Source organism: Hylobates moloch, unplaced genomic scaffold, assembly GCF_009828535.3.
Source record: "Hylobates moloch isolate HMO894 unplaced genomic scaffold, HMol_V3 SCAFFOLD_4, whole genome shotgun sequence".
Classification (NCBI taxonomy): domain Eukaryota; kingdom Metazoa; phylum Chordata; class Mammalia; order Primates; family Hylobatidae; genus Hylobates; species Hylobates moloch.
The window spans coordinates 4,219,463-4,245,479 of record NW_026652279.1 but is presented as its reverse complement, the minus strand read 5'-3'; the positions used below and the strand labels follow the sequence as shown (position 1 = coordinate 4,245,479).

The following is a 26,017-nucleotide window of genomic DNA, read 5'->3' as shown; positions in this document are numbered from 1 at the left end:
AAAGGGACCCGGAGGGAAGGTATGAGGGGCTGGAGCAAGGCACGGAGAAGACAGGCAGGCACGGCACAGGCGTAGCTGCAGTGAGAAGCCTTGGGGTCAGATTTGAACTCTGGCCTTTTCTCCCACGAGTCCTTGGACGCCCCTGGAAAGAACTGAGCCCCAGAATGACGCAATCAGGTCGGTGCTTTACAAAGATCCCCTGAGCTTCAGCTGAGTGTAGAAGGCCCCAGAGAAGCCAAGTGTGGAGGAGGGGCCTGTGAGGAGGGGTGGCAATGGCCAGTTGCTGGAAGACCAGGGAGGAATGGCAGGTTCTAGAGCTTACAGTTAGGAGGTAAAACGCAGAGGCCTGGTGACGTGCCGGGTAAGGAGGGCAGGGGAGAGTGAGGAGAACCTTCTGGTTTCGGTGCAGGAACCGGGTAAGAAGTAAGTGGGCGTGCTGGCAGAGACAGGCCAGGGGACCACGGCTTGGTTCTGACCCGCTGGCATGTTCCAAAGACCACCCACATGCCCTGCAGCCCCCCAGGAGCCAGACTCCCGTATTTCCTACTCAAGAGCCCGAAACCCAAGGCAGCCCTGGGGAACAGGATGGCTTTCCTGCCAGAGATGCACGGCCCAGCTTTGAGGACCTGGCTGGTGCAGAAAAGTAGACTGGTTTTGACAGTGAGGCCACCTTTCACTCTTCAACTGCCAAACCCCAGTTCAGTCGGTGAGGTTCACTTTGTGCGGCAGAGACGGAGGGGAGGGAGGGATGGAGAGAGGGAGGGATAAATTAGTGAGGCATTCCCACTGCCCCGCAGAACCCCTGGGAGGCATCACGCTGTCTGCTGCGCAAATGCCACCAGGGCAGGGACATCAAACAAAGAATCTGAAGGGAGGCTTCCACGGAGACGTGACGGTGGAGTGACAGAACGTGGGCACTAGGTGGCGCCAACCTACTGTTTTTAAATACTCCGGCTTCTAAGTGGCTTCATAGTTTTTCAAGACAGAACATGGAGGAGGCGGGGGAAAGATCAGGAAATAGCTACACCTCCAGCGTTCCAAATACTAATAACGAACCGAGATTGGGAAGCTTCTATATCCCATAATGATGACCATGTCAGATTTCCTAACTTCTCTATCTTTTCTCACCTCCCACCATGTTCTTATTTATCTTCCTTATTCTGAAACCATTCATTCCCCTGCTCCAAATAGCAATGAACGCTGTATGGGGAAGCATCCCTCTCTGGCAGTTACATCATACCCCCATAAATAATTCTGTCACCCACATACAGATGCAACCATTCTTCTTATTTTTTGAAATTAAAATAGATGGGTTTTTCTGTGTGCATTTAAGATGATTCATGTTAATATTTTTTAAAAAGGAACCCAAGTATTACAAGAAAGTAAAAAGAAAATTAAAAGAAAAAAACTCACCCCAAATCTCAGTGCCCAGAGAAAACAACTGTGAACATTCTGGGACTCCAACATGCAGTTATCTCTTTATATACATGTGAAAGTACAGACGCACAATTTGATGGAAATAGAATAGGATGTGGATGGCACTAGAATGGAATGTTTGGTTTTGTTTTGAGGTGGGGTCTCACTCTGTCACCCAGGCTGGAGTGCAGTGGCTGGATCATGGCTCAATGCAGCTTCAACCTCCTGGGCTCAAGTGATCCTCCCACCTCAGCCTCCTAAGTAGCTAGGACTACAGGAGCGTACCACTATGCTTGGCTAATTTTAAATTTTTAAAATAGAGACAGGGTCTCACTATGTTGCCCATACTGGTCTTGAACTTCTGGGCTCAAGTGATCCTACCTCTTTGGCCTCCCAAAGTACTGGAATTACAGACGTGAGCCACCATGCCTGGCCCTAGAATTTTTTGTTGTTGTGTTTTACGCAATAACTCATGGGTATATTTCCTCGTCAATAAGTAGAGCTTAGTGTCATGGTCTTGAATGATGGTACAGAATCTCACTGTCTCAATGTATTAAAAAAGACTGAGTTAAGCTCTCAAGGAGGTAGATCTGGCCTCACTCTAATGGGATCACCTGCCAGGAAAGGAATTCTGTAACGTAATGGCCTCCAAAGATCCATGCTTGTCCCTGATTACACATGAGAGGAGGAGCACGAGGCCAGGGCTTTGCAGGCTGAGGAGCTATAGGAAGAGCAGTCTGATGAGAGATGTCTCTTCTGCTCTCTACCCCCCATCGTGGGTAGTGGCTTTTTCTAGCTATACTGGGCCAAATTTGGAGGAGGCATTTGCAGAGTACTAGGAGGGCCTAGAATACAGGATGGCAATTTTTTTTCTGTAAAGGGCCAGATAGTAAATATTTTCAGCTTTGCAGGCCACATGGTCTCTCGTAGCCACTACCGATTCCGCCTTTAAAGCACAAAGCATCACAGGTAATATGTAAACATGAATGAGTGTAGCTGTGCTCCCGTGAAACTTTACGGACACAAGTTCAATTTCATAGGATTTTCATGTGTTGCAAAATAGTCTTTTGATTTTTCTCCAACTGTTTAAAAATATAGAAACCATTCTTAGCTCATGGTTACACAAAAGGTGGTGGGGAGTAAGTTTCAGCCCATGGATCAGTGCTGATCCCGGATTGAGACAGTAAGCAGAGGCCAAGCCTTTTTTTGAAACACAATTATCAACTGCACTGTATTTTTGGCACTGAATTCTGCCCCTCAGCACAGGCTGACAGGCCTGCTCCTTCACGGAGCTTAGATTCTTCCCAGCACTTACTACTATGTGGAGTTGTATTATTGACTTCATTGACGATCTGTAATTATCTATCTCCCCCACTAGATGGAAGCTCCACAAGGCTGGCGCCTTTTCTGTCTTGTCTGGTTCATTACCTTGCATCTAAGACAGTACTTGGCACATAGTGGGCTCTCAATCAATATTTGCTGAATGAACAGAAAGTTGGTTGTACATGGAATAACATCCTCAGTCTTTCCCGTGGTCCACAGGTCCTGTGTGACGTGTTCCCCTTCCACATCGTCAGCCTCATGGCTTGCCATCTTCCTCTTCATGGACTCATCTCAGGCCAGCCCCCACCCCAGCCCCCTTAAAGATCCAGCTTCAAGGCCGGGCGTGGTGGCTCACGCCTGTAATCCTAACGCTTTGGGAGGCCATGGTGGGTGGATCGCTTGAGGCCAGGAGTTCGAGAGCAACCTGGACAACATAGTGAACAAAATCCAGGTGTGGTGGACACCTATACTCAGGGGTAAGGTGGAAATCACTTTAACCAGGAATGGAGGTTGCTTGATTATACCACTGTCTCACCTGGGACCGAGAAACCCTAAAAAAAAAAAAAAAAGGAAAAGAAAAAAATCCAGCTTCAACACCCAGCTTCCCCTCTGAGGCCGATGGGCCACCCGTGTCCTCCTCCACTCTCACTGCTTCCCTCCTCACCCTGTGTGCCCATCACCGTCTGTCCTCACCATCTACTCGCCTCTGTGTCCCTCTGACTGAGCTGCAAGCATCTCCCGGCCAGGGACCAAGCTCCTTATCACTGGTACCCTTGGCAGGGGCTCGCGTTTCTCTGACAGAATGAGGGACGCTGTTTTGAGCGTCCTCCATTGAAGAGGATTCCATGTACAAAATCAGTGCCACACAATTCATTCCTGGGGTCACTGCCAGGAGCATCAAATGTGTTGAGGATCTTGTCTCTGGTCTTTAACTCATGCCTTCTGCTAATAAGAAAAGCATTCAGTCTACAGCGGGAACAAAAACCACCTATGCTTGGTGACAGGGGCAATGGTAGTACCAGACACCCGTCAAAGAACTCAGGCAAGCGAGCAGACACCACTGTGCCTTGTGCTTCCAAAGTTCTGCTTGCTCTTTAAGTGATGGAAACCCTTCTTTCAAACAACACCTCCCTCAAAAGTCCAAATAGGAAACAGGCAAATGCAGCAAAACAGAATTTTATAGATCAATGTGGAAGAGCTGGTATAATAGAAAGTGTGGGCTTTGGAGCCAGACCCATGCAAATCCTGTGTCCGCATCTATAAAACGGGTGACTAGGGTCTAGCAATTATGTTTCTGACAAGGTTGCAGTGAGGATTACGAGGGAACACTGTGGACAAACCCAAAGTTGTGGGCCTCAGGCCCAATGGCATGTACACGGACACACTCTATGGCCCACACAGTGTTAACAAAAATGGTATATTTTACATATAAATATGGGCTTTAAAATTACACCTGCATCCACACGTAGCAGTGGTGAGCTAGAGCGGGAGAGCAATCATTTCCTTTAGACGGGAGTGTGTACTCAATCTTTTTCTTTTTTTGCCACAGTCCCCACCACTCCCCATTGCCTCTGCTCAACCCACTTCCCCGGCAGCTCTCTGGCCCCCAAGGCGAGGTGAGTTTTCTACTGGTCTAAAATGAACACCAGGAGCACTCTTGAGGGCACACCACAGATGCCCAATACTTGTACTTTTCTATCTCTTCTCAATGGTCCTTGTAAACCGCACCTAACAAAGGGAAGTCTGATAGACCTCTTGATACGTCCTTTTGCACAAAATTAAAGCCTTTTAACCATGCGGGAAGTGCCACACCCGGACCTCTAAACAAATATCCCCTGTGAGGCCTCCTGACGACAGCCTTTCCCCTCTCAGGGGCCTGATTATGTTCCCACTGGGGTCTGATTGCTTCTCACAGGCATCTAGGTGCTGCTCCTCACCCGCTCTGAGAATTTCTGCCTTCACTCTGAACCTTTAATTATGATCCCAGGCTTCCTTAAGTAATGAAGAGGCTTCTAGCAGAGCACCCAAGGTCCTCTGATTCTAAATCAATGTCAAGGATATTTTCTCAGTGGTTCCACAAGTAAATAGTAGGCTCCCCTCCCCCACCCCATCCTCTTCATTTGGGGCTTTAGATAAACTAATGTGATATGCTCTGTCTGAAAGTCAGTGTAATTTCCAAGTGCCTTAAACTATCTGGAGTTAAAGGTTCCTCCAGGGGCCTTCTTCCAGCACCTGCCCCCTCGGAGTTTCACACCCAACGCAACTGGCAAAATATTGATCAGGAGTCAAAGAGACAGCACTACTCAAACAAAGCAATTTGGTGCAGATTCACTATTTCACAGCGCCTGTCAACACAGATGAAGCTGCTGCTTCCTGGGTGGGAGGTGTTGCGACATCATATGCCACACAGGGGCGGTGTCAGAGGGAACAGCTTGGCTTAAGCCAGCAGAGGACCGTGCGGGAGATGCCTGTTCCTTGGGGACTGCCTGGCCCTGGTGGGGAGAAAGAGCAGGAGGCATCTCCTCTTAAAAGGAGGGAACCAGTCAGGAGGAAAAGAGCCCAAGCCTTGCCTTGGACTGCTTAAATGCCTGTCATTTCTTTATCACCTTCAAATATGGAATCCTTCAAGGGAAATTTCCAGAGAAATGGCCTCAGGGAGTGATTCTCTTTTTGAAGGGCTGTATCAAAGAGGTCTGGGTAAACACAGAATCCTCCTCAGCAGCCCGAGTAGGACTTCAAACCTGGAATCTTGGTGCTTGGGGTGTTGCCTCCCCCATCCCTGCCCAAGAGCTCAAGACGGGCAAACCACACGGAGGAAGGAACTGGGAACGATGGAATCAAAGCAGGACCCCAGCTCCAGTGTAATGTGCATTTCCATCTGAAGAGGATTCCATGTACAAAATCAGTGCCACACAATTCATTCCTGGGGTCATTTCTAGCTGGAGCTGTGGCTGCCATGTACATGCCCTGGGCCTGGCTCTGTGCATTCATCTCAGATCATCCCCTGCACACAACGCATAACCGAATCCGAGAGCTGGGCCCCATTCTCCCCATGAAAGATGACAACACTGGGCTTTGGTCTCTCTGACCTTGGGCTGGGCCAAGGAAGCAGAGTGAGAAGAGAATGGAGAACTGAAACCCAATCTGCCTGAGTCTGAACCAGAGTTGACAGGGGACTCCATGGAACAGTCATGTATGTACTTGCCCCATACGCATCCCGTAACTGTTTTCCTATCTTCAAGATGCTAATAAAGATGTCGGGAGCACTACTCCAAGAGCTTAAAAGGGGAAAGCTGTCCCAGCAGGTAAAAAGCTTCCTTCCCGTTCCCTTCTCCTTCATCCTTCTCCACCCCCACTCCCTTCTCAGTTCTCAATGACAAATGAGAATGTGGGGTCTCTTGACAATTTCCAGAGCAGCCTCCAACTCCTTCGGGTCTCTCTAAAACTGGACACAGCAATTGCCTCTTCCCCTATCGGAAACACATAGGGAGCTCATGGTCCTTCAAGGCGTGACAGGATGCTGGAGATACACAGATTGCTGCTAGGGTGCCCACCCACCAAGGCCTTTATTCTGTGCCATTCGTTTTTCTTTTAAATTGAGACGAGTCTCGGTCTGTCGCCTAGGCTGGAGTGCAGTGGTGTGATCTCAGCTTACTGCAGCCTCTGCCTCCTGGATTCAAGCAATTATCATGCCTCAGCCTCCCAAGTAGCTGGGATTACAGGTACCCACCACCACGCCTGGATAATTTTGGTATCTTTAGTAGAGACAGGGTTTTGCCATGCTAGCCAGGCTGGTCTCAAACTCCTGACCTCAAGTGATCCACCCACCTCAGCCTCCCAAAGTGTTGGGATTATAGGTGTGAACACCACGCCCAGCCTATTCTGTGCCATTCTGTACTGACATATTAATAGTAACAAGTCCTATCTGATAAGCCCTGCTCTGGACTGTTAGTACATTTCACAGATTATGTCATCAAATCCTCATGGTAATTCTGTGGGGCTGCTGGCTCTATCATTACCCTTGTTTTAGAGACCTAGATCTAAGAGGGTCATTCATTCACTTGCTTACTTTAGGGTCAGACTGCTTTGGTTTTAGACAAACCAGCTGTGTGGCGTTGGATAAAGCTTGGGTAAAAGCTTCTGGGATGAATGCATGAAATGCACAAATGCACGTGGACTGACATATAGCAAACGTACTTTAAGAAATAGTTACTGTTGGCCGGGCGTGGTGGCTCACGCCTGTAATCCCAGCACTTTGGGAGGCCGAGGTGGGTGGATCACGAGGTCAAGAGATGGAGACCATCCTGGCTAACATGGTGAAACCCCGTCTCTACTAAATATACAAAAATGAGCCGGGCGTAGTGGCAGGTGCCTGTAATCCCAGCTACTTGAGAGGTTGAGGCAGAAGAATTGCTTGAACCTGGAAGATGGAGGTTGCAGTGAGCCAAGATTGCATCACTGCTCTCCAGCCTGGCGGAAGAATGAGACTCCATCTCAAACAAAGAATTAGTTACTATTAAATATTTATTCGGCACCGGCCATATGTCAGGCCCTTGATCAGGAACTACGGATAAAGATGAACACATGTTGTCATGGTCCTGAGCCCCTGGTGATGACAGCCCAGTGGGAGAACACACATCAACAACGTAATCTCCCTAAAACAGAGGTTTTAACTTGAGTGTCCTTAGGCGATCTGGATAGAATTCACAGAAGTCTGTGAACTTAGAAAGCAAAAAAGTCCACTTTTATTTTCTCTAATCTCTAAGTAAAATGTAGCATTTCCTTACATTTTAAATGTTGGCAACAAACTACAGTAGTGTTACGAGACTTGTGTGATAATCACCAAAAGAAATCACAAAGCTATTCCTGTTAGATTACAGTGATTGCCAATACAGGTGACCCTTGAATAACACAGGTTTGAACTGCATGGGTCAATTTATAAGTGAATTTCCACCCCCGAGACAGGGCAACCAACTCCTCCTCTTCTTTCTCCTCCTCAGCCTACACAACATGAAGATAACAAGGATGAAGACCTTTGCGATGATCCACTCCCACTTAATGAACAGTAAATACATTTTCTCTTCCTTATAATATTCTTAATAACATTTTCTTTCCTCTAGCTTACTTTAATGTGAGAATACAACATATAATACATATTACATACAAAATATGTGTTACTCGATTGTGTATGTTACTGGTAAGGCTTTAGTATTAACTTTTTGGAGAGTCAAAATTTATACTGGATATTTGATTGTGCGGACAGGGCACCCCAATCTCTACGGTGTTCAGGACTCAGTGGCATTTCAAAATTTCCTTCATGTTCCTCATTATTTCAACATTATAATGATTTTTAGCTCTGCGGCTGGATCTTGTCATTTAATGCCCTCATCAAGAAGCAGATAAATTAGTACAATTTTAAAGATATTTCGAAAATATCTGAGGATAACTGGCTTCCTCTGTAATCTATTATATTTTATTTTAAGCATCTAAAACCACCAATATGAGAAGATAAGCTAAAGGAGTCCATGGAACCAAAATGGTTAAACCCACCTAGCACTAAGGCGTATATAATTACATGCTTTTTACGGAAAACGTTATAGTAGTTCTGTATAAAGGTTTAATAAGGAACCCTGACCTAAACTTGGGGAGTTGCTTAGAGAACTTACTGAGCATAGTTTGAACTGAAATCTGAACAATGAGTAGGTGTTTATAGAGGAAAGAGGAAAAAAGGAGGCTTGGGTATGTCAGACAGAAAAAAAAGTGCGTACAAAGGCCCTGTGATGAGACAACTGGGAAGGAAACTAGTGTGGCTGGTGAGCAGGGAATGAGGAGGAGAGTGGCCCAAGATTCTGTCTCAAAGCTAGGAAGCACTGGAGCTGGGGTTCATCCCGGGGTGGATCTGGCTGCCAAGGGCAGAATTTGCTGGCTAGCCCACACCTTCTTCTGACGTGGGACCCTGGTGCAGAGTTGCCCCCAGATTCTCCTAAGTGCTAGGACAACTGCTTTCAAGTTTTAAATCCATAGTGTCTTCACTGATGCCACCAGTTCCCCGTGGACTTTTCTTCTACACAATACAATGACATCTCTCTTTCCATGAACAAGCCCTGAATTACAATTCAGTTTCTCAGCAAACAAATGAGTATTAGATGCTCTGTGTTGCAATTACCATGGAAGAAAGCAAATTTGAAAACTCTTTCTTATCCTGTTGGCTGTCTCTGCTGTGCATGTAACAGAGCTACATGCTCAGAAAACAGAAATAGGCAGTATCTGGGAAAGCCGAGGCAGAAATTCAATTCTCCAGTTCAAGCACTGGTTTCGACTTCCCACATTATGCTCTCCCTGACCTCTCGTACCTCCTTGGATTCTTTTTTCTACATGATATCCCTCTTCCTCTGAGAGCTAAAGGCCATGGGAGGTGTCCATGTCCTGTGCAGGAAAGAGCATTGTTCAGCTCAGCGCTAAGGGAGGTGACAAAGTTCAGGATGATGCATCTTCCCAGCCTCACTTGGTAACAGCTGCGTGCATGTTGGACGCTGGGTGGAAGGCTGGATTCCATGTACCTTGGGATCCTTCCCTCCCTTTCAACTTTATGATGCTGTGATTTCCTGCTAAGAGAGCAAAGTGGACCTATCCCACTTCAACTGAGCACAGCATCCTTCCCACGTGGTGCTTCTGACCTTCCACCTTCTCCCCATGTCTTGCCCTAGTGAAGGACTCCAACTGAGTGTCTGAACCACAGACCCGGCTGCGGAGTTAGGGTGGGTAAATGCCCAGTGTCCTTCTTTTGTAACAATGTTTTTCTCCTGTTTCCCACTGCTGAGATAATGTTGTAGTCCCCTTTACTATGAAGAAACAGCTGGGTCACCTAAAATAGAGTTCTAAAGCTGCCCTTAGCAACACAAGACTGGTATCCAAACACCATCCAAGATCTAAGATCCCATGAGCTGTTTTTATTAGTGATCCCAACAGCCATGTCAAGAAATCAACCAGTGACCTACACAGATGGCTTTAGCTGGGATTTTATAGAAATACTTGAGTCTAGATTATTATGATGCAAATGGTTAAGGTGCCCTCATTTGTTTTCCATCTGAGCCTTAAAATAATTTCTCTTGGAAACAGGTAGTCTGCTCGGCTCGGTACCTACTATGCTTAAGAGTAGTGTCCTGGCTCACGCACAGCATTTACCTGTTAACTCTGGATCTCCGCTACTTCCCGGCCACTTGCTACTCTTACTTGTTCTCTGTTCTGGCTGAGTGTGGGTGGAGTGATAGGATGAACTCCAATGTCTGGGTTCCAATCTCATTTCAATCCCCAGATGTGGCGTCTGAACCAACTGATGATTTGGTAAGGATGGCCCTATCTGGTACGGTTTCAGGGCCTCCCACACCTGGGTACTGCCCTCAGGCCAAGACTTGGTCAAAGGGACCCAAGAAGGAAACAGGGAGCCTGTCAGTTGATGGAGAGACCAGGCTATGGGCAGGCACTGCACGAGAGTGGGCCCAAGTGGAATCATTGATTCAGCACACGGCAGGGACTGAGCCACTTGAGTCTCTTGGCTGCCCCTGGCAAACAGGTCCATACGCTCTGAAGAGCTTGGGCTTTGCAGCTGGTGGGTGAAAACCAAGTTTTAAACAGTCAGCACACTCCTCACTGAGAAGGCTCTTCTCTTCTGGCAAGCCTTTCCTGGTGCCAGCCCGGAAGCAAAGAATTGCATAGCTCTGTGCACTTGATAATACCTGACAGCATTTAGTCTCAGACATATAGGCAGCGCCTTCTCAGCACAGGCAGAGATTTGAAATGTGACAGCCAAGATACTCATTTCGGTCCAAGCCAGTGCTTAGGAATCACAAAACCAGTCAAGAGAGCTGCCCAGGAGTGAAGCCAGCAACCATAACAACCACTAGCTGTGCTGAGAAGGAATAAGAAAAGCCTGACTCAAGAGGACACCACATGGGGCTCCCTCTACTGGGTCTTAACAGTTGTTCTCTGATTTTCAGGCTTCAGGGGCAGGGAGATGAGACTGTTTCTTATGCCCTAGGAAAGAAGGATTCTGTCCGTATTCCTGGACAGATACCTGAAGAAAAACAGCTTCAACCAACCCGTGTTTGTTTGAGGAATAATGAGTGGGATGAATGGGGAAGATGTCTCCCAGCTGGATACCTCCTATGGCTCCAATGAGAGGCACACCAGTGTCTCGCAGCCTCATGTTTCATAGGCTGTGAAGGCTAGTCGGTGGAAAAGGGGAAGTGTGCTGCTCTGGGAGTAAGGAAGCTGTTGGCCTTTATTAATTTCCAGATTGCTGTTCACAAGCACCATGGTGCCCACACAAGTAAACCCAATGTCAGAGAAGATTTTTCTAGTGAGCAAAGAAAGCCAGAGGAGGGTTGCTAAGTTGGCCTTGAAGATCAAACTCTGTCTACCTGCCTAGAGATGGAGAGGATTAAGCAATTAGGTAATATTTATCAAGTGTGAAAACGCTAGATGGTCCCTGGAGTCTGCTACCAATATCGGCTCAACCGCTCCCAAGCCATAACAGCCGATTCTGCCCGGGAGCATCCTGACACCAGTGCCTGACACTTTAAGTGACTCCATTCTCTGCTTTTAGGCTGTTCTTGAGGCAGACAGAAAAGCCCTCGCTCTATGTTTTGTTGAAATGTATGCTTCCATCCAAGGTGGCTTTTGGTCAGAGTAAAAGATGGCTTCCCCAATCCCAGGAGCCTCTCTGATTTCAGGAAGTAGCACTGGCATGACATCCTACTTCAGATGCCTGGCAATGCTCCCCAGTAGGAGCACCCAGCCTGGGCTACATCATACATGTCTCAACTGTGCGAACTCTTTTGGTAAGAATTTTTTATTCCTGGCCACCTGATATGTATATGTTAGCTTAATCCATCCATGCATCCCTCCATCCTCCCATCCATCCATGGATCCATCCATCCATCCCTCCATCCTCCCATACATCTGTGGATCCATGCAGTTATCCATGCATGCATCCATCCTCCCATCCATCCATGGATCCATATGTGCATCCATCCATCATCCATCCATCCATCCATCCATCCATCCATCCATCCATCCTCCCATCCATTTGTGGATCCACACATCCATCCATCCTCTTATCCATCCATGGATTCACATTTTCATCCATCCATCCATCCATCCATCCATCCATCCATCCATCCACCCATCCATCCATCCAAACACCCACCCACCCAACAACCCATCCAATCTAGTATTTACTGAGGAGTCAATAGTTACCATAGCACCCTCTCTCCAATAAAAACAGAGAAAAGGAAAACAGTCTCACCCCTCCTGGAGCTTATGAGGTAGTGGGAGAGCTGGATATTAGGGAAAAAAATCACATAATCAGATGTAAAAATCCAACTGTGGTAAGTACTATAAGGGAAAGGTACTGGTGCCCTGAAACAAGTGGCTGGGTCAGGGCAGTCAGGAAACTTCATTGGGGAAGGGACCCTTGAGCTGAGTTATGAAGGCTGAGGAGGAGTCAGTTAGGTACAGAGGTGGGACAAGGGCCTTCCAGGTAGAGGGAACAGCCTGCTGGGACTGCAGAATGGCTGCTGGACTGAAGTGCAGGATGCCAAGGGAAGGAAAGTACAAGACGGGGCTGGGGAGGGGGACAGGACTTGATGTGTGGACCACCTTAAGGATTATACATTTCATTAGAAAGGTTTCAACAAGTTCGAAAATCCTGGCTTTACACTTCTAACAGGAAGAGGGCATGGCACGCTTATTCTGAAATATGTTCTCCAATGATCATGTCACATATAACAGGTTGTCCTGGGCATACAAAGAAACTACTGCTGACTTACAGATAAGAAGATACAATTATTTGCAGAGTAATTTCCATATCCAAGATCCCGTACTATGTCTCATTTAAAAGGCCACTGGCTGAGGAAGAGAGTGTGTGATTATTATCTCTGTTTTATTACTATTATTTTTTGAGACAGGGTCTCACTGTGTCACCCAGGCTGGAGTGCAGTGGGCATGACCATGGCTCACTACAGCCTCAACCCCCTGGGCTCAAGTGATCTTTCTGCCTTAGCCTCTTGAGTAGCTTAGGGACTACAGGTGTGTGCTACCAAGCCCAGTTAATGTAAAAAAAAAAAAAAAATTTTTTTCTTTTCTTGGTAGAGGTGGGGTCTCACTGTTGCCCAAGCTGGTCAGGAACTGCTGGTCTCAAGTGATCCTGCCGCCTTGGCCTCCCAAATTGTTGGGTTTACAGGCGTGAGCCACTGGGCTCTGCCTTATCATCTCTATTTTAGAGGCAAGGAAATAGAAGCTTAGATATTAGCTTGAGCAAGGTCACAAAGGACTGAATCGTTCCTAGGATTTGAGTCTAGGTTTGCTTGAATCCCAAGTCTGTATTCTAACACTGCCTTATCCTGTCTTATTATTCATTCATTCACTTAGCAATGACTGTACCTACTGTGTACCAGGTACTGTGTTAGGCCCTCCTCATCCAAGGATGCACAAGATCTTCTGCCTAAATGGCCCCACGGTGCAGATCAAGTGGGTGCAGGACTCTCAGGACTAACCCTGTGACCAGTACCCTATGCCCTGAGCACCCAAGATAACCTGACAAAATAGATAAAAGCCAAGCAGATAAAGACTGAGCCCAGTGATGACTTTTAGGAAGGTAAGAGCACCCGATTCCCACAAGTATGTTTAGTTTTAAAGCTCCTTCATTCAGGGAAAGAGTAATAAACCGTGTTGTTCAAGTCACCTGATGACATCCAAAACACAGAGGTACCTCTTGCAGGTTCTTGTGGAAGATGGCGGTCCCTTGGATGATGGAAATACTGCGTTTGGACATAAGAGGATCTTCGTTCACATCTGAGCTCTACCACTTCCTGGCTGAGAGGCTTTGGATGGTTCACTTACCCTCTCTGAACGTTAGACCCCTCACTTGTTAAAGAGAAACAATAATACTCCATTTCTCTCTTTGCTCACCCTACCCATCCCTCCATCCAAACTGTTAGTAAATCCCCAAAGCTCTCCTCCAAAGTCCATCCCTAATGATCACTTATCCCTTTACTATGATCATCCTCATCCAACCTGCGGTATTTCTATCAGCCTCTTGCAGGTCCTGCAGACTCCAGTGCAAGTCCTCTGCAAGCATTCTCCACACAACAGCCAGAGCTGTAAGTTTATAGACTGTTGTGATTATTCCAGAGTCCTGTTTAAAACCCTCCAGGGGCTTCCCACTGCTAGAAGATCTTAACTCCTAACAATCTTAACTCTTTACCAAGAGAAGTCTTTGCCAGAGTTGCTCTTGCCTACTTCTCCAGCCCCTTCTCTCTGATCTTGCTTCCCCTTTGTTTATCTCACTCTAGGTTGGATCCCATGCCTCAGGGCCCCTGCGAATGACCTTCTTCTCCAGATCTCTGCAGGGCTGGCTCCCTGTCCCCACCTGCCTTATCCCAAGAAGGGCTCCTCCCCACCACCTCACCACACTCCACCGCTCTTAGCACGCAACTTGATTTGATTCCCTTTGGGACAACACTGAAGCCTATCATCAGTGGACTTGTTTATTTATTTCTCCTTTCTAGAATGTAAACTCCATGATGAGGGACCATCCCTTGTTCAACTTTATTTCTAGTACCTAGAACTTGTTTATAGTAGATGGTCAATAAATATTTAATGAATGAAAAGCGAATCCTGGCAGAGGTTGTTTTGAGGATTAAATAAAATAACTATGAATAGAAACCAACAGCATCTAGCACACAAAAACCTCTTCCCAGACTTTCTTTTTCTTTTATTTTTAAGAGATGTAGGCTTACTATGTTGCCCAGGATGGCCTCAAACTCCTGGGCTCAAGCGAACTGCTCGCCTCTACCTCCCAAGAAGCTGGGACTACTGGCGCGTGCCACAGCACTCGGCTCTCTTGCTAGCCTTTCTAACCACAGGTGTTTCAGGCGCCACTCCTAGAGTCAACAAGCTTTTCAAAGCTAGACAAAAATGTCTGACATATGAAATTTACTAGCTACAACAATTGATACAAAATATTTAACACTACATTAAAAGTCTATAAAATATCAACATTATGTCAACCAAACGCAACTTACCACCAACTTTACATAAACTTAGAGTAATCATGAAATGTCTTAGCATTTAAAAATGTTGGATATAACACGGCGAGACCTTCAGAAGTATGAGAGTCTGGGATGTTCCAAGGGTCTTGAAACAGACCTGCTTTTTTTGTCTTCTTTCTTAAACACTCAAAGTTAAAAAAGAATGACAAATGAAAGTTATTTTTGAAAGAAGGGGGTTAAAAACTCTCCATGGGGGCTGCATGAAAAATGTGTTTTTCTGAACACTTTCCTACGCTAAAAGTTTCTGGCAGTAACAAGATAACTTTCTGCAGGAGTTTCTGGGAGGGCAGCTGCCTGCAAAGGCACTAAGTGTTCATATCAGAGCTTCTTTTAATAAGATAAGTAATTCAAGCTCATTAATCTGGTGAGTAGAAATGATTAAACCGAAAATAGAACAACATTACTATTTTCTCCCAAAATAGCAGAAAACCATGATTTCAATGTCAAACTCTTTTTTAAAGCAATCATGGATTTACTTCTTTGTTTGCTAATTTGGATAGAAAATGTGACCCTCTTTCTCAATGTACTGATTTTAAATAGGCTACTCAGGCATCCCTGCACAGTGGTATATGTCCTTTAAAACTGCTTTTAACCCAAACAGGAAGCAATGTTTAGCATTGAAAATATAACTAAAAAAGAGATCCCTCCATCAGCAGAGGCAAAAAACACTGACCAAAAAAACACGACACTGGCTTAGGAGCCCAGAGGGTATGCAGGCAGCCCGGTGTCCTCTCCATTTCCTTTGCTTTTATTACATTATACAGTGTCATTTTAATTAAGCCATCAAATCAAATTATTAGATCAAGTGGCTTCGATTCTACTGTGGTTTGAACAGGTTTGGTTAAATTAATAAACCATATGTTTCATGTTGTTGGAAAGTTATTTTTCTCTGTTCACTGTTCCAAAAGTCTTCACAATAGACAGTATTCAGCACTTAATCACTGAATGCTCTCCCATGTACCCGGGATGTGTTGCAGAATAACTGAAAAGACAGCCCATTAAATCCTAAGTCTGTCCAAGTTATTTACCGACAAAGGGCAGAGTGGCAAATCAGATGTCCCTTGAACAATCCAATGAGCCTAAATATTGTTTCCATTTACTGGAACTAAAGCTTTATTATTTTTTATGGATGACATCCATATAGAAGTCTTTCTTCAGCAACAATACAACATTAAGATGACTTTTCCCCCATTTCTTTCTTAAGGGGCCCTGCCTCTTGTGCTTGGCACTGAAAGGCTGGATTCTGTATTCTCTATTCCAGGACGTCCAATCATCCTGATAAAATATGGGTGCATGAACACAGGCCCCCACCACTGGCTACCTCAAGTTCACGATCACAACCAGGAGAACAGAGGAGGCGGGGAGCTATATTCAGTCAGTTGAGGCTCTGGTTACCCCTCTGATGTGAAAGATGACCGGGTGTTAAAGTGAATTGGTAAGTGGGTGGTTACCAAGTTAATGAATCTCTGGTTGGTCCTAGGGTCTTTCAGTGGAATGGAAACACAGATCCAACACATTCACAGTCATGGCCACTACCACCTTGAAGACAGAAAATATGTATCTTACGACAAGCCTATGATTTCCCCGTTTAGGTTTCTCCAACTCAGTTTAAGCTACTCCCTAGAGTGGGGGTCAGTAAACTACAGTCCCAAGGCCAACTCTGGTCTGCCATCTTTTTTTGTAAATAAAAGTTTACTGCAAGACATTTTCTACACTCATTTACATATCATCTGCAGGTGCCTTCCTGCTATACTGGTAGAATTGAGTACAGTCGGCACTTATATCCACAGGTTCTGCATGCCTGGATTCAACCGACCACAGATCAAAAATATTTGGAAGGAAAAAAAAAACAATAAAAAACAGCAATATAACAATAAAAAACAGTACAAATAAAAACCAGTAGAGTATAACGACTATTTACATGGCATTTACATTGTATTAATATTATAAGTACTCTAGAAATATTTTAAAGTATACTGGAGGATGTGTTTAGGTTATAGGCAAATGCAACACCATTTTATACAAGGGACTTGAGCATCCAAGGATACTGGCGTCTGCAGGGATCCGGGAACCAATGTCCCACAAATACCCAGGATTCAACAGAGACCATATGGCCCACAAAGCCAAAAACATTTACTATCTGGCCCTTAACCAAAAAAGTTAAATGACTCCTGCCTTAGGTAATTAATTTATTTTTCCTTCTTCTGTGACAATAGCTCGATAAATGCATAAAACATCATAGCTTTCCTGGGCATTGCAAGCTTCCAATAATTATCAGATAGAGAATACCAATCAGGCAGGCTTTGCTCGTTTTGAATTACCTGAAGATTACAGAATATCACTCCTTCTCTTTTTAAAACTTTTTTTCACAGAAGAGTAGAGGAAGGAAAAGGACTTGTTCTGTGCTTTGGCTCTTTCCTGCTTACATCTCTAAGGTCAATAATCTAAGCCGTCCAGACTGTTTGATGATGTGTCAGCATCTTTTGGCCTATAGTGGCGCTGAGTTACCTGAGTCTTCTTAGGGGAAAAAAAAGGAGGAACATTTGGTCATGTGGGCTATGGTTCCATGACATGTACATTTAAAAACAAACAGGGAGATCATCAGTCATTAGGGAGATGGAAATCAGAACTATAAAGATATACAACCTCACACTCACTAAGTTGGAGAAAATAAAAGAGATGCACAATAACAAGTGTTGGTGAGGATATGGAGAAATTGAAACTCTCATACACTGTTGATGGGAATGTAAACTGATGCCACCACTTTGGAAAATAGTTTGATAGTGCTTCAAAACTGTAAACAGAAAGTTACCATATGACCCAGCAATGCTATTCCTAGGTTTACATCTAAAAGACTTGAAAATGTATATTTACACAAAAACTTGGACACGGATGCTAACAAAAGCATTATTCATAACAGCCAACAGGTGGAAAAAACTCAGTGTCCACTAATTGATAAATGGACAAACAAAATATGGCACCTCCACATATTATGTACTTGGCCATAAAATATAATTAAATTCTGATACATAGCCCCCAATACAGATGAACTTTGAAAGTATTATGCTAAGTCAAAAAAAGTCATATATGATCCACTTGCATAAAATGTGCAGAATAGACAAATTCACAGAGACAAAAGGTACGTTAGTGGTTGCCTAGCCCTGGAGGGAGGGAGGGAGGGACATACAGGGCAGAAGAAGGGAAGGAGAAGGGGAGTGATTGCTATAGATGGAGTTTCATTTTGGGGTGATGAAAATGTTCCAGAAATAAATGGTGGCAATGGGCGCATGACTTTGTGAATACAGTAAAAAACACTGATGTGTACACTTTAAAAGAATGAATTTCATGGTATGTGAATTAAATCTCAACAAAGCTGTGATTTAAAAAAAAATAGGGACAGTCTTCAGCAATAATAAAAAAAAAATGACCTACTGATATATGCCAAACATGGATAAATGTTAAAATCATTAACACCAAGTGAAAGACAAAACCAGACCTGAGGTTGCCTGGGGTTGAGGGCAGGAGAAATAATTGACTGCAAATGGGCAGGAAGGAACTTTCTGTGGCGATGAAAATGTTCTAAAACTGGACTGCAGTGATGGCTGCGCAAGTATAAATTTGCTAAAATTATCAAATTATACATTTACCATAGCCGTATATTATGGTATGTAAATTATGCCTTTAAAAAAATGCTGTAAAAATAGGAAAATTTCCTAAACTGCTGGCAAAAGTGTAAAGCGGTACATACAACCACTCTGGGAAGCCATTTGGCAGTCTCTAACCAAACCTGAAAATATGTGTACTCTAGGATGCTGCCATTTTACTCCTGGGTGTATGCCCAATAGAGATATGGACACATATTCATTAAAAGGTAGGTTCAAGAATTTTCATAATCACCCAGACTTGAAAATAATCTACATATTCATGTATATTGAAATGGATAAATATATTCAGGTATAATCACACAATGGGATTTAGCAATACAGAAGAACAAACTACAACTACAGGCAACAAGAGAGAGGACGCTCAAAATCACTGTAGAGCAAAAGAAGCAAGACACGAAAGAGGACATACTGAATGATTCTATCTTTATTTATTAAACAGGCTAAGTGAATTTCTGGAAGTGGTTACCCTTGCGAACAGAGAGTGATTAGGAAGGGGGATGATGGGGGAGTCCTGAGATCCTAGACGGGAGTTTCTTGATCTGGGTGCTCGTTACTCAGGTGTGCTCAGGTTGTGAAAATTCATCAAGCTGTGCACGTATGACAGGTACTGCACTTTTCTGTATGTGTAGCTCTCCAATAATATGTTAAACACACAAATAGGACTGCACCTAGATCCCGCTCTCTCTTTGGCTCTGAAAATATCAGAAAACATTTTAATATTCCCATGTCTTAAAGAGTCAGCAATGAGCACTATGATAATTCAAACAAACGTAGTAGAATGACAAATGAATCTGCCATATTTAAGGACGGTTCTGTGGTTGTGGTCAAATTCAGAGAAGGCCTGTTCAGTGGAAGATCTTGCCCACTTTGACAATTTAACGCAATAGAAACCATTATCTTCCCTAGCTTTCTTGGATAATAAAGGCCATGCATTTTCTCTGTACAGCTGATATATCATATGCTCGGCCCATTTTTCTGGAAGGGGCTTTGTATCTGTCACCATCTCAGCAATTCTGAGCTATCAGATCTTGCACTCACTTGTGATACCAATTCCTCACCCCCCCCAATCCATGTCCTCTGCATATAACTCTCACAAAATCCCCAGAAGACCTGCTTCTCTCAAGTCAAGTTCTCTTGGGAGAAAGCTTTCTAGCTGGGTTATTTTCTTTATTTTTTTTTTTAGCTAGGTTAAAAAAAAAAAAATTAGTTCATGTGAGGTTTTCCACAGCAGCCCAACCTAAGATATTTCAGAGGTTTGTGAGCTTCTTAATTCTCCCATTGTTCCCAGAGAATGACAATCTATTGTCCCCAAATTACTTGAATCTCAAGCATTTCTCGAGGGAACCTGGCGCCTGACTCACTTCTCCTCACTAACCTCAAACAAAATCACACAGACAGGAAGGAAATGATCACATTCTTAAACTCCCTCTCCTCTTCTTTTAGCTCCTTTTCAGAAACAGGAGCCTAGAAAACGGGCTCATTCTTATCATCAAAGTGCATGTCACTGCAGTTCCTTGTGGAATAGAATCCCATTCCCCCTGTTCCTACAAAGTTCATATGCCAATAAACTGTTCCCTTTTGTTGGGAGTGGGAGCACTCTTGAAAGAAAACCTCTCCACATAACGCACCACACTAACAACAGCCCAGTCTTCTTCCAGTGTTGATAAATGACACAAGGTCTCCCTTTATTACCCAAGCTCATAATTTTGAAGAAGGATAGCACCGGGTTGGGAAATATCCCTTTTCGCACCAAAAGAAAATTCCTTCTTTTTCCTTCCTCCCTTCCAAGTAATAGGGCTTTGATCAGCCTTGCTCCCCTGAGCATTTCCGGAGCTCTGTGACACAATTATGATAAATCCCAGAGCCTGAGAGGAGAGGTGTGAGGGTAGACCCAGAATTTCCAGTTTCCTCGGAGAGCAATTCATACTCATTTCACATGAGTAAGCAGAGATGGAAAAGACTGAGATGCCTGAAAATGATAAACTTATGTTTATCAGATACCAGGGTTAAACTGTTAAATAATAGGTTAAATAAAATAATAAGCAAGTGATTTCTAGTAGGGGGTGAGGCTGGCATGGGAGTTCTTGCCGGGCGGGGGTGGATGGTAGTAAGACTGCTATATACTGGGGTGTTGGGAGCAATTCGAGGGTCCTGACGATATGGACAAGAGACAGGGAAATACTGGCTAGAAGAGGGCAGTTCCCTGGCAAAGGCCCCACCCTTAAGTTTGGAGACCCTTGGGCCCTAAGTGAAAACAGACATTCCTGTTTTCATGACCAAAAGTTGCCTTTTGGCCCGCCATACCCCGCTATCCTGTACCCATATAAAACCCAGACCCCAGGCTCCAGAAGCAGACAAGGGGGATGAACATAAGAGCAGAAGAACAGCAGAACGGCATGGCAGGGAGAAGAGAAGGAGCAACTGAATGTCAAGGGACAATCAGAGAGGAGACTGGCCACCAAATGGCCGAACTCCATCATCTTCTCACTCGATACCCCTTCCAGCTCCCTATACATCCTGCTGAGAGCCAACTCTACCACTCAATAAAATCCCCACATTCATCCTTCAAGTCCATGTGTGAGCTGATTGTTCCTGGACGCCAGACAAGGACCTGGGTACCAAGAGGCCATTGAGCTGGTTAACACTTAAGCTGTCCACAGACGGCAAGGCTGAAAGAGCCCACTGTAACACATGCCCACTTGGGCTTCGGGAGCCACAGATATATAACCCTAGTGCCGGAGCCCCAAGGAACTCGCCCTGGCTCCTGCACCTGCCCATCTGTGTGCTCCCCCTCCCATAAGGTGTCTGAGCAGCAAATGGTGACCGAACAGATGAGCCACATTCCTGTTGCATGTCTTTCAAAGTGGAGTGGAGGTCAGGGAACTCTCCCGTTTCACTGATGTCTGAGCTCAGAGATAAAGTCCTGGTCAACAGGGAAACACGTAAAAAGGAAGACACTTTTCAAAAAGCTTTCTCTAGACACTGCCAGTAAGTTTTGAAGTTACAAGGCAGAAATGCAGACAGAATTATCTATTATTGGTCAAAAGGGCAATTTCTATCATACCTATTTAACAGAAGTTATTCCCACACCTGCTCCTATTTTTCAGCCAGACAGGCTCCCTTTAGCAGAGAAACATATGCATTTAACACCAAGTCCCAATTCTTGGCTGGCTTTGAATTCGTTTAAATTTAAAGTAATTTATGATAAGGAATCTTCCTCTGGGCAAGGCACTTAATCCAAATATACCTTTAGAGGCTTCTGTCCCCAGTGGGTTTTCTAAGAGGTCTGTCATGTCGTGGTTCCAGGCGTCACGGACGGCGGACTTGGACACCACCCTGTCATGCAGACCCTGCTGTGGTCGAAAGTTATTTCTCAGATACTCCACCGACTTGACGTGGTCTTGCTGCTCCGTGGTGAAGATGGAATAAAAAGCCTCAAGCTGAACAGAGAACCAGAGAGGGGAGGGAAAAAAAAACAAAAAACAAAAAACACACAACAATTAGAAAAGCTATTTGGTCCAAAGCAGGTGAAGGTGATACGAGCATGAAACGGTAGGAAGTGCCCAATGCCAGGGCTGCTAAACCCAGCAGGACTTGAGGCTGCCTGCTGGAAACACTGCCAACAGGCTCATCTGGCTGTGGCTTCTGTCCTGCCAACTAACCAGGAAAACACTTCATTTGAGGCTGTGCCGCACTCTTTGAGTTTGTACCTCCTGTGAGACAGTCCCAGTCTTTCTGCAGTGCCCTGCTGGAATCAAGTTTGGCAAAGTCGCCAAGTCACTAAATGTGTGACTTGCACGTCAAACTGCCTAAGTTCAACATTTACCAGATGGGTAATCAGAGATAACTGTTCAAGTTTTCTGTAATTCAAGTATCCACAACTGTAAAACACATAATAATACTTACCTTAAAAAGCTGTTAGAAGTATTAACATTTATGTGAATTGCTTAGTACACAGTTAAGTCCTCAATTAAGGTTAGCTGCTATCATTATTATTAATATTATTAAGAAACATCGCTTACAAGACTGCCAATCTAACTTTTATGGAAAGTAAAGGAAAAAAATCAGGGTGCCCAAATCATATTTCTATTATCAAAAGGGATTCTTTGGGCCAGGTGTGATGACTCAAGCCTGTAATTCCAACACTTTGGGAGGCTGAGGTGGAAGATCGCTTGAACCCAGGAGTTCAAGAGTAGCCCAGACAACCTGCTACACCGAGAGTATAGCAGGTAGACCCTGCCTATACAAAAAATACAAAAATCAGCTGGGCGTGGTGGTGCATGCCTGTAGTCACAGCCTCTTGGGAGGGTGAAGTGGGAGGGTTGCTTGAGGCTGGGAGTTGCAAGCTGCAATGAGCTATGATCGCACGATGCACTCCAGCCTGGGTGACAGAGTGAGCCCCGGTCTCAAAAACAGAACAAAATGAAAAAAAGGGATTTTTTTGTGTCTCTCAACATGGTGACCATTAAAAAAGGTAATTCTGGCCAGGCCCGGTGGCTCATGCCTGAAATCCCACCCCTTTGGGAGGCCAAGGTGGGTGAATCACTTGAGGTCAGGAGTTCGAGACCAGCCTGGCCAACATGCTGAAACCCTGTCTCTACTAAAAATACAAAAATTAGCCAGGCATAAGGGTGCACGCCTTAATTCCAGCTACTCGGGAGGCTGACGCATGAGAATTCCTTGAACCTGGGAGGCGGAGGTTGCAGTGCGCCGAGATTGTGCCACTGCACTCCAGCCTGGGTGATGGAATAAGACTCTGTTTCAAAAAAATAATAAAATTTTTTTAAAAAATAAAACAAGTAATTCTATTACATATGAGGAATGGAACAGCAACTGAGTGACAGAGACTTGTCCTCAACAGGCCACAAAGTTATTCTTGTCACCAAAAAAAAAAAAAAAAAAGAACTGTAATTTGAAATATGCAGCCACCAAAAATACTAATAGGAGAAGAAAATAGAATGAAGAGAAAAGCTGAACGAACTGTTTCTGGCCCATCTGGATCCTCTGGTGCCAAATAAGAGTGCTTTCTGCAGGAGAAATGGTCGAATGGTGCTAGAAAGATGCTCTCTGTGCACTGAGTGACTGTCTAGGCTTTGGGGAACCAGAAGGCAGTTAACACTAATGCGGAAAATAAAAAAGGGAAATCACTATCTGGGTTTCTGCAAATTCTAGGTGCTCATCCTGAAGCCTGGAACTAACCCCCACTGTTTCTCAAACAGCCTCAGAGAATGACACAGAACATGACCTGCTTCCAAACAGTCTGCTCTCTCTTTGCATGAGAAAGCGATGAATTGAGGTAGTGATATTAGCCATGCAAAAATCATTTAAGTATATGAATTCACCTATCATTCTACCTCCCCTCCAATTATGCAGCTTATGTAAAATGATAATAAACCATGGAATTTTTTCTACCTTTTACATAGAACCAGGACGGATTCACAACCAGCCTAAAAGCCGAAGCAGCCTGTTACTCTTGTGTTACTTCAATTCTCCGAGTTACTTTACTTCTCATAAAAACTCATAGTGTCTCTAGGTAGCATCTGCCTGCCTTCCCATTCTTTCTGCTATTCCTTCTTTATTTACAGCAAAGGAAAGGCAAGACATGACAGAAAAATCAGGAAAATTGGACTGATTACTTTGTCCAAACGTGAGCCACTCAAATGAAGACAACTAAAGATGTTGAAAAATCACCTCCACTCATGACATGAACTCACTTGACAGGACTACCAAAGTCAGAACTGAATGCATCAAATGTGAGAGCAGGTCTCTGATTTTCTCAGAGAAAATAACTTCTTAAAATCATAGGAGAAGTATTAATAAAGACCCTCTGGAGACAGCCCAGAAAAAGACCAATCAAAATGATTAAAAAGATGGAGAATAAATCCTGTGAGGAAAGGTTAAAGGAAGTGGAATTGTTTAGCCTGAAGAAAAGGCAAATAAGGAGTAATTTCATAAAGCCCCTCATATGTGGAAGACGCTGACCAGCTCTCCTCCATGTCCAGAGAAGACCAAATAAAAGGAAATTGGCTTAAACTAAAGCCGTAGAGACGTGAGTTTAATAGAGAGAGACATTCCTTAACTTTCAGGATGACTTTTTAGAGAAATGGACTGGGCTGCCATACATCGTGAATTAGACCGGAAATTTTCTGGAAGAGACAGCCATCTGTCCCGAAATAGTTTAATCTCTGAGACGCCAGAAAAGAATGGCCTGTCTCAGAAAACTGTCTCAGCAATACGACTCTGAAGTTTGTTTATTCTCTAGAATACTTGCTTCTTTCACAGCCAGCATTAAATTCTCCTAAAAAGTTTATTTCTGAAGCCTCAGGAAAGAACAAGTCACGTAACTGTAAAAATCAGGCAGGTTCTGAATTTAACACAAAAATGCTTTCACTTAAATTGCTATTACAGCTTAATGACATGCTATGGTTTAAAAGCATGGTGGCTTCCTTGTTATTAACTTAACTTGCCCCAAGATTTTGAAGAAAGGATGTGATGGTTCTGGGAGTGAACTGATGACCTGAACGAGATTATATTGTCAACTGGATCACAGTTGCGCTTGACAGTCATACAAAAGAGGGAAAGGAGGACGAGCTTAGCACACTCATCAAATGTCCTTCTGTGGGTTGGCGGCATTCACTAAAACCCTGTCATTTTTCTAAGTTAAATGAAAATCACCAGTGGCCTGTCTCTTTGGTAACTGGCATGCTTGGCCAGTGAGTTAAAAATCTCCAGGAGCCTCGGATGGTGAGAGGAGTCTACATTTCTCACTTTGGCAAGTGGGCAGTGATGAAATCTACTGATACATCATTACACAGCAACTTCAGTCTGTCCCCGGACCCTGACCCTTGCCTTGGACCTCCACTTTGTTTGATTCCAAAAGGTGCCATAAGCCCACCATGAGAAAGTGTCCCCTAGAGTTGTGCAATATGGAAATCAGGCTGGAGCCACAGAACAAACCATACAAAGTTGTGTCTTTCTGGGTCTTTGACCGGTCCTATGTTTGGTGCGTAATCTGTTCTACTTTTCTAGATCTGGTTAACAGCTAAACAGTGATCCTTGAAAAATATATATGAGATCATGTCATGCCTCTGTTCAATACTTTTTAACAGCTTCCCATCTTTAATGGTGGGGCCCTTATGATCTGGCTTATGCCTAATTCTCCAAATTCAAAACCCTTACCCCTGCTACCTGGGTGCAAAATCCTGTTTTTAAACCCTACTTGCTAAATGTGTGACCTTGGTCAAATTATTTAATCTTTCTGTGCCTCAGTGTCTTTATTTGTACAATGGAGGTAACAGTATTACCTATTTCCTGTGGCTTTTGTAACTATTCAATGAGTCGTGATATATAAAATATTTGGAATAATTCCTGGCACACAGCAGGTGCTCAGTAAGTACTATCACTGCTGTCATTATTATTTTATGAGGAACGTGGTAACTACAATTGTACTCTAAGCTTACAACAACTGTAAAATGCTGTATCAACCTTCCCTTCCTTATC

At 44.3% G+C, this 26,017-nt stretch overlaps 1 protein-coding gene across 7 annotated transcripts in view; it reads right to left on the bottom strand.

The window, feature by feature from the left end:
- Positions 1 to 26,017, bottom strand: part of PTPRG (protein tyrosine phosphatase receptor type G) — a 759,442-nt gene that overhangs the window by 122,911 nt on the left and 610,514 nt on the right. For all 7 annotated transcript variants that reach the window (XM_032149389.3, XM_032149390.2, XM_058437116.1 and 4 more), the window contains one exon: positions 21,765 to 21,957. In XM_032149389.3, coding sequence (XP_032005280.1) covers positions 21,765 to 21,957 — 193 coding nt within the window. The remainder of the gene's footprint in view (positions 1 to 21,764; positions 21,958 to 26,017) is intronic.